This window comes from Arachis ipaensis, chromosome B10 (assembly GCF_000816755.2).
Source record: "Arachis ipaensis cultivar K30076 chromosome B10, Araip1.1, whole genome shotgun sequence".
In the NCBI taxonomy this organism is placed as follows: domain Eukaryota; kingdom Viridiplantae; phylum Streptophyta; class Magnoliopsida; order Fabales; family Fabaceae; genus Arachis; species Arachis ipaensis.
The window spans coordinates 5954082-5963361 of record NC_029794.2 but is presented as its reverse complement, the minus strand read 5'-3'; the positions used below and the strand labels follow the sequence as shown (position 1 = coordinate 5963361).

Below are 9280 nucleotides of genomic sequence, written 5' to 3'. Positions count from 1 at the left end.
CCCCCTTTTTTTTTGGTTTTCTTGGTTAGTACTTAGTAGTTAGTACTAAAACCTTGGGCATATCATATTACTCAATTTAAGCCCAAATTCTAAGCCCTGACTTGTAATAGGCCCAGTCGCCCACCGAGCTGCTGTATGTGGTCAACCCAAATTCTTTTCACCAAATTAAAAAAGAAAATTGTCTCAGTTTAGAGTTTTTAAATTAGTTTTAAATTAGACACCAAAAAAAAAAAAGTTTCAAATTCTATTTACATAATTAAATTAGGTTGGTCCAATAGTTAATTTATTAGTCTACTTAAACAAGTATCAGAGTTTGAATATTGATTTTTTTGAAACAATTCATTAACCAGCGACATACCTTTAAATAAAGTTTCGATCCGCTACGGATTAGTCCTTGTCTTGGTAAGTTGGGAATACCATGAAAAAAAAATTTCTAATTATATTTACTAAAATGGAGATTCAAGATATTATATAATAGATTAAAATAAGATTTTAGTTAATAGTCTTTTTTCTTATTGCTGTAAGTTGTAACTACTCTACGAGAATGTGCATAGAACAAAAAGAGGCTAAGCATGATTGTCATCATTTAATTTGGAATAAGAAAACATAATTTCTTGCATGCACATTGATATGAATGTTGAGGGAAATTCTTAACGACCCTCTACTAAGGTGACATTGATGTGATTGGAACTAGAGTTGAGTCTAGCAAGTGAAGTTGAATCTGTCTCTGAAAAAAATCTCTCTGAATATAATCCTGGTCTTCCAGGTTGTGGCAGCACTGTACTCTCACTGTCCAACATCACAAGAACTAGTGACATTGTTGGCCTGTCTTCTGGGCGGTGTTGAACGCATGAGAGTCCCACTTGTATACACCTTAGAGCTTCAGAGTTAGGAAACTCATTCTCAAGTAAACCATCCATCAGCTCTAATGCTTTACCTTCATTCCAGAGCTTCCATGCCTACCACATTAGTCAGGTTTTGTTTTGAAATACATAGATATTAAGGAAAAGAACCAAATAGATATAAGTTCATATATGTTCACTTTCATACTCACATGGCCTAAAAGATTGAGTTTGTGATCCGGGTGCAAGAATCCTTTGTTTCTCTTGCCGCTCAATATTTCCAACAGTAAAACACCGAAGCTAAAGACATCTGATTTAAAAGAGAATTGACCGTCTATTGCATACTCCGGCGACATATATCCGCTGCAATAGTTGAAAAAGATATATAAACTATTTTAGTGATCAAGTTCAAGAGGGAAAAAAATGTGAAGATTAAGTCACTAGTCTTTGTGCATACTAGGTTCCAACCACTCTCTTGGTCATTGCTTCAGTTTGATCTCCACCAAACATTCTAGCCATTCCAAAGTCGGAAATCTTTGGATTCATGTTAATATCTAAAAGAACATTACTTGCTTTTAGGTCTCTATGGACTATTCTTAGCCTTGAATCTCTATGAAGGTATAGAAGCCCTCTGGCGATACCAATGATAATGTCTAGCCTCTTTTGCCAATTGAGGACAGGACGCTTGGTTTCATCTGTCACAGAATGTTCCATAAATTACAAGGTATTTTATTATGTCAAATAATGTTTGTGCCTCTCTATATATAAATATGATTGCAGAGTAATTGAGAAACCAACCAAATAATAATGAGTCCAAGCTTTTGTTTGGCATGTATTCATAGACCAACATCTTGTCTTCTCCATGAATGCAGCAGCCAAGAAGCTTTACAAGATTTCGGTGCTGAAGTTGGGAGATCAAAATCACCTCATTCTTGAACTCCTGCAGACCTTGTCCAGAACTTTCCAAGAGTTTCTTCACTGCTATTTCTTGTCCTGATGGAAGTTCACCCTGAAAGTTCCAACTCATATAATGCATTGTTTGAAAAATAAAATCCTTCATAATTGAGGGCAAAGATCAGTGGTGGTAGTAGTACTAGTAATTTACCTTGTATACAAGACCAAATCCACCTTCTCCAATCTTGTTGTAAACAGAGAAATTCATAGTTGCAGCTTCAATGATGGCAATCTCAAATAATGGGAGTTCATATTCATTCCTCTCACTCCTACTACCTCTTCCATCATTAAATTGAAGGTCCTCTTTTTCAACTGCTAACACCACCAACAAGCCATATTAATTTCTATTACTAATTCTAATTATAAAAAAATAATGAAAACAAGCAACTATAGCACAAAAAGGTATTACAAGAGATCTTATGTATACCTCCATTTCTTTGCCATGTCTTGATTATGAACCACAAAGCTAAAACAACAATTGTTGAAGTTAAGGATACTGCCACAGGAAGCAGTATGAATATCTTCTTTTTGTTTCTAGCAGCATTTGAATCTAATATCACAAATAAACACAGATTAAAAAAGAAAGAAAAGAAAAGAAAATCATGATTCATGAGTTAACTGATTTGTTGAGAAAGAAAGGAGTTAATATACCTAGTTGTGAAGCTGAAACTCTGACATAGAGATCTTGACCATACACAGGAGCCTCTCTAATATCAAACAAATCTCCAAACCAAGTAACACATCCTTTGCCACTTGCATTCACATCTAATTTAGCATAAGCTACACAAGAACAATTCTTCAAGCATTCTGCCTCACAGTGATTAATGCTAATGCTATAGTTTGCATGAAACTCTGCAGAATCTGGTAGTTTCAACCCTGTAAGCTTCTCAAATGAGTCTCCTCCACTTTTGCAACCCTTTGAATCCTCCCTCAGACATCCACTTGACCAATCTTGAGATTTTCTAGGCTCAAAACCCTTCAAACACTTGCAACTAGGGGAAGAGCTCTTAACAATGCTGCAACTTCCATAAGCACCACAAAGGGCATAATCATCACAATGGTCCCCTTGGACTGAGAACTCAGAAACCCAGCTTGACTTGTGATCATTCCAAGAGAAATGGCGAATGGAACCGGATGGCGTAAGCACGAACCTCGAGATCATGTTGTCCTTAGCCTCATAGGAGTAAGAAACTTCATCAGAATCAAAAACAAATACTGCTTTGAAAACCGGATTTGAACTGAGAACTGGATCACCTTTGAACTGTTGCCCATACCATGGTCCACTTCTGAAGATTTTCTTGCTCCTCTTGTTTAGAAAAAGCTGAGGAATTCCACGAGGGTCAACACTGTAGGTGTAGTCTCCATTAGAAGGATCATCATTGCTCTTCCAAGAACTCAAATGCCGGTTCAAGCCGGTTTTGAATCTCCAACCAAGTCTCATCCCTGGCACCAATGTGTCACATGGATAATCAAAACTCTGCCATATATATTCCTCAGAGCTTCTTCCATCAATATCTTTAAGAACAAGATTTCCAGTGTCTAGAAGCTGTGCCACTGGATTTCTTGCAGGTCTAGAAGAATTTGAAGACCATATAACACTTCCTTTGTGGCTGTGAACTATGAGTTTCCCATCATTGCTGAATGTTAAGGATCCATCATCACCAAAATCATGAGCAAGTGGATTGTCTCTATTTGCAACCCAAATAACAGTTTTCTTAGGAACATTTTTGTACCATATCCCAAGATATCTGCGAGTGGAGTTGCTACCAAGATTAAAGAAACCTAGTTCAAAATTCTGGGAAGGTGAGACTAGTGTTTTGTTGCCAGTGATGGTTTTTGGTGGACTTAAGGTATCATATGCTTCCAAAAATGTTGCAAAAATGGCTATGAAGAAGTAGCAAAAAGTGACAAGAAATGAAAAAGAAAGGTTCAAGTGTGTTCTTCTCTCCATTGAGTTTTACTACTGATAGTTCTTCATAATACTACTTTAGAAGTTTAATTAAAAAGATAAAATGCATGCTAGCTGTTAAGTTTGTTGTTCCCAAAATCCAAAGTTTGATGACTATGTTTATTTAATTGACACAATAAATTAAGCCAAAAAATTGTGCAATTTGGAGTAGGTGTAACTTAGGGACCCCTTGTTTTTCCTTTGACAATTCAGTAATTCACTCACGAAATATTGAAATATACAACATATACTATTTTGTTTCTCTTATTTCAGTGGGACTGTATTTGTTGAAACTGAAAATTCATCTGATCAACACTGACTGAAATACTAGGTGTGGGAATTTGATTTGATAACTTTTTTTTTTTTTTAAATAATAACTCTTTATTTAACTGTTTATAAATGTGGTTAGACAATAACCATACTGATCTTTTCAGTAAACTTCAGCAAATGAATAGGTAACTGAAATTAACAACTTGGTGAAATAATGTTAGAAGTCAATTATATGTTAACTTTTCATCTATTGTCAACTTTAGGTCATCAGCCTTAAGAAAACTATGTTTTATTGGTGGGATAACTGTGACTTTAATAATGCTAGAATTAAGACATTGAAGCTAAATGGAGAAGTAGGAAATAAGGAACATGGTTTGAAATTTCTGACCACTAAGACAAAAACCACCTTATTGGAGGCATTACAGCTTTCTAATGATAATCTAATGAGTAATTAATCACTGTGCATGAGGAAATATTACAATATTGTAACATCACATGCCCAGTGAGAGTAACAGCAAGAAGAAACATGGTCAATAAGAGTGGTGGATGATGTTGACACTTTGCAATTGCTTTTTACCTAACTCTTAAAGCAAAGGCAATGATAGAATGTTTAAAGTCTCGATGTCACATTCTACGCTCCTATGTTTGAAGAAGTTTCAACTCTCTCTGCACTATCTATAATCTAGACTTCTAGTAACATTAATAGGTGGAGACTGGAGACAGAAACCTAAGAAACATTGGAACATTGTATCCATATTTCTTCGTTTTCCTAAGAGATGATCACATGAAGTACATTGGTTGTAGCTCATAATTTTTGTTCCAGACAAAGATATATGTATTTCAAGAGCTTCAGAGGTCATCAGGTCAATTATATTGAGAGTGAGCCATTTAGCTTCTTTTTTTTTTTTGGTCAAATGAATTAGACAGCTCATAATCATAGACATTACTCATGTATTACACAGCCACACAACACACACTACATGAGTTCATTTCGAATTTTAAATAGGAAGATTAAAAATGCAAAACTAATATCAAAATAGGATAGAGCTCGTCAAAACGAGAATTTTAATACCAATTTCAAAAAATTTGACCCAAGATTAGGCCAAACGGACCGAACCGGCTGAATCGGACCCAAAATGGGCCCAAGGCCCAACCCAACTCAGCATAAAACACTTAAAAGAACTCCTCTCTCCTCTCTTAATTATCAAACACGCTGATAACTTTTGATAACTTTTGATCCGGAGCTCTGATTGACGAGCCGTTTGCGGTCACGCGTCGGGCTTCTCGAGTTCTTCAATTCTATTCAAACAAAACAGTAAGTAAATTGCGTTTTTCTAGCTCCATTTCTGCTGGTATATGAATTTCGGGTTTAAGTAACTCAATTCCTTGATGATTTTCATGTTTTAAGGGTCCACTAGACTTGATTTCTTGGGGGTATTGCTTAAGAATCAGTGGATAAAGGTAAGAGATCTCAAACCCTAATGGAATTTCTGAATTTAGGTATTTGGGTATTGATTTGTTATGTTTGGATGTGGTAATTGTGGTTTAGGTAGTGTGTATGTGAATGTTGATGCTTGTTGAAGCTTGTTGGTGATTTTGGAAGCTTGGAAGTGGAGTTGTGAGGCTGAAAATATGAGCTTGGTAGTGTTGGAGCCCCAAGGGCTTGAAGAAAAGTGAAATTAAAAGTGTTCCGGGTTGAGCGGGGAATCGGCCAAAGTATGGTTTAAGTTTCGTACGTTTAATATTTACGGTGTTGTGAAAACTTAGGTTAGAGGAACCATAGGATAAGTTGAATTGGTTATTGTACTTAATGATTAGTTTTGTAATGTTGTTGGAATAGATTTGTTGATGGATATGTATTTAAAAATTTGAGGTGTGGAAGTTATTAATGATATACTCTTGTTTTTATTTATGATGTGGATTATGGTTGGTATTTGTGAACAAAGACTTGTTATATGAGTTGATGGAGTAACGAATGAAGAGTTAATAAATGTGTTAATGGAATAATCTGTGTGAAGGATGGATGAATGCATTAATGGAATGGTTTATGTAAAGGGTTGCTTATATATATATATATATATGTATATATGATATATGTTAATGTAAAGTTGTGGGTATGGCTCATTGGATGGGTTAATGGTAGCTTGAAATGGTTGTTGATGAGTTGAGATGAGTTATGTTAGCAATATGTAGGTTTTAAAGATAAGGATTTATGAATGTGGTGAAAATGGGGTTTGGAAGAGTTTTGATAAAAGAAGCTAGGAAAATAAGAGAACTTGAGGGTGAAGTATGAGGTAAAATAAGGAGTTTTATAAGGAATGAATGTAAGAACATGATGTGATAAATGATGAGAATTAAGATGAATGTGTGGCCAAAATGGTCGGAATGGCAAGTTGAGGGTGGAAGTTGTTAGGATTTGGTTGAATTAGTCCCACATTGCTTAGGATAGCAAATGGAGTGGGTAGCCTAGGCTATAAATATGAGGCTAAGGACACTCTCCTTCGTTTATGATCCTCTTGGAGATGCGCAACCTAGAGACCAATGTCTGGGTTAGCTACCAGATGTGTCGGATTCTGGCAAAATAACCGACACGTGAGCTCACGGCTAGTAGGATAGACATTCATCATACGCATATGTGTGCTTTGTTTACTATGCCTTAATTGGGAATGCCTAATTGATATATATCACTTGCTACTTGTATATTTTCTACTTGTATTATCTGTTCATTACTTGTGCTTGAACTTGTTTGGTTGTTTGTTCCTGTTGCATTATGGATGATGGAGGGATGGAGGAAAAGGAGAAATGGTTTGGTGTTAGGTGTGGATTGAAATTGAGTAAGTTAGGTAGATTCAGAATACCTACCCCTGTTTATGATTTCTGTTTAGTACTTAAGTTGGATAACTGAATATATGGAGTTCTAGGATTGCCTATGGCATTTTCAGGACCTTATTTATTATACGCGTGGCACTTTTACCATGCTGAGAACCTCCGGTTCTCATTCCATATTGTGTTGTTGTTTTTCAGATGCAGATCGAGAGGCTCCTCGCCAGGCGTCTGGATATTGGGAAGCGAAGTAGTCCTTGGGTGTATTTTGGTTTTCTGTTGTATATATATGTATATATGTATTTAGCTTACTCTCCAAGTAACTTGTGTATGCTGTTCCTCTTAGAGGTTGAGGGAGAGATAAGAGTTTACTTTGGTATTTTGGTGTACTTTGGGAATACTTATGTATTTTTATATGTGTATATATATATATATATATCCTCCGGCCAGCCTTAGCTTCGCAGGCTGAGTGAGGGGATAGTTATGCTGTTTCCTTGGCTTTCCTTTATTCTTGTGCTTATCTTTATCATGTTCCTATTAGGTTTCTTAGCACGCAAGTAACTCTTTTCGTTGAGCGTTGCGCTTTTTATTTTTGCGATTTTGTTTCACCCATTTTTTCAAGGCTTTTAGTCTATTATATTCGTTCTATTATTATATATATGTATTTTATTTTTAGAGGTCGTAGCGTCTTGCCACCTCTGTTTTACATCCTAGGTGTAAAGCTCTGTGTGGTAGGGTGTTACACCCATAAAGGCCGAATACATGAAACCTGAGGTGACCATTAATACTTATAAAGGCCCAATACATGAAACCTGAGGTGAAACATAAGGGAAATACGATTGGATAAAGGAAAAGTATAGGTAAACATTAATCCTAGTGAACAATATGAACAATTGGGTTACAAATGTAAATTACTCATAGACGACGGGAAGGAGCAGAGAAGAAGCACCGGATATGAGTTGGTCCGAGTTTCTCAAAGGGGGGGGGGAGTAGGTGAGAATGTGGGATGATTACGATGTTAATAATTAAGAGGATTAAAATTAGGATTTTGAGAAGGGGTGTATAAAGTAAACTGTGTTAGTAAGCTAATTGGGCTAGTTTTTAGAGCCCGTTGTTCATATTATTCAACAAAATCATTGTCCCCCTAACATTCCTCCTAGATAAAATACCTGTCAGAGTCACCAACCTAATAAATGAAAGATTGCTAAAGAAAGTGCCAGATGAAGAGATAAAAAAAGTGGCTTTTAGCATGAAGTTTTTACTATCTTAATGAATTGTGCACAAAATAATAAATTAATTAGAGGGGTCAAATTGGTTCCCACATTTCCAGCTCTAGTTCATCTCCTCCTTGCTGATGATTGTATTATATCTTTAGCACAGAAGGATAATAAATCCTAAACACCTATACCATAGCCTCGAGTAAAATGATAAATTTGGAAAAGTCGGGTATCACCTTCGGATAAGGAGTCTCAGTGCAGACAAGAATGAACATAGAAGAAATCTTAAAAATTTTAATATGGAACAACCCGACAAAGTATCTAAAATTGCCAGTTCAGTGGGAGAGATCAAAAAATAAATTTATGGAATGGATTGAAGAAAAAATGGTCAGAAAAATAGAGGAGTAGAAGAAAAGTCTTCTTAACTAAGTAGGAAAGGAGGTTCTGATCAAAGTAGTGATCCAAGCCATACCTTCTTATGCCATGAGTATCTTAACGTTCCTAATAATTTCTGTAAAAGATTATGCGCAAAAATAATAAGATTCTGGTGGAGATCTACAGATAATTAAGGAGAGGGGATTCACTGGAGGAGTTGTAATAAGCTGTGCAAGAATAAAAAAGATAAGGGTCTCGATTTCAAAGAATTCTATTATCAGAATATGGCCCAATTGACTAAGCTACTATGAATGAGTCTTTGTGAATAGTATTAGACTATTAGTTGCCTTGAGTTAGCAGTAAGTAGACAGATTGATGTATAGGGTTTTGCAGGCAATTCCATACGCACTTTACTCACTCTCACACAAGCACACACTCTGAAGTCTGAACAAAAGAAAAAGAAAGAAATAGAGAAGAGGGAGTGAGAAAGACACCGAAGGAAGAAGAGAAGAAGATGACGGCACTGGCGAACCAAAGGGAAGCCATCGCCGCCGTCGAGATGGATAGAGAGAAGGCAGCACCACTATCGTCGCTGCTGGGATTCATCGCTGGAGTCACGGTCGTTGCCGTCGAAGGGGCCACGTCGGAGGGAGACATTGCCGTCGCCGAAGCTCACCGCTGGTACAACCCGAAGCTACCTCTGCCTCTACTCTGCTTCACCGCGGTTGACCCCTGCTTCTCCCCTGTTTGTCAGAGTTTGTAGTGCTGCTGCGGGAGTCACTGCCAAAGGAGAGGAATCACCGCCACCGTTATTCTGCTGTGTCCTTCACCGTCGACGCTGGAGAGGGTCA

At 36.8% G+C, this 9280-nt stretch overlaps 1 protein-coding gene across 1 annotated transcript; it reads right to left on the bottom strand.

Annotated features, from left to right (window-relative positions):
• On the bottom strand, positions 491 to 3918 carry LOC107621504 (G-type lectin S-receptor-like serine/threonine-protein kinase At4g27290). Its single transcript, XM_016323530.2, has 7 exons — positions 2448 to 3918; positions 2224 to 2346; positions 1948 to 2108; positions 1641 to 1851; positions 1300 to 1537; positions 1055 to 1205; positions 491 to 959 (listed from the first exon to the last, which is right to left on the bottom strand). Exons 1-7 carry the CDS (start codon positions 3745 to 3747, stop codon positions 651 to 653), a joined length of 2493 nt encoding a protein of 830 aa, XP_016179016.1. The 5' UTR covers positions 3748 to 3918; the 3' UTR covers positions 491 to 650.

Bases quoted from the DNA above. Each gene is read 5' to 3' on its own strand.
- LOC107621504 (XM_016323530.2), bottom strand. From the start codon at position 3,747: ATGGAGAGAAGAACACACTTGAACCTTTCTTTTTCATTTCTTGTCACT. The intron at 2,347-2,447 runs GTATATTAACTC...TTGTGATATTAG, and splicing joins AGTTTCAGCTTCACAACTAG to ATTCAAATGCTGCTAGAAAC. The intron at 1,538-1,640 runs GTTGGTTTCTCA...ATTCTGTGACAG, and splicing joins CTTGGACTCATTATTATTTG to ATGAAACCAAGCGTCCTGTC.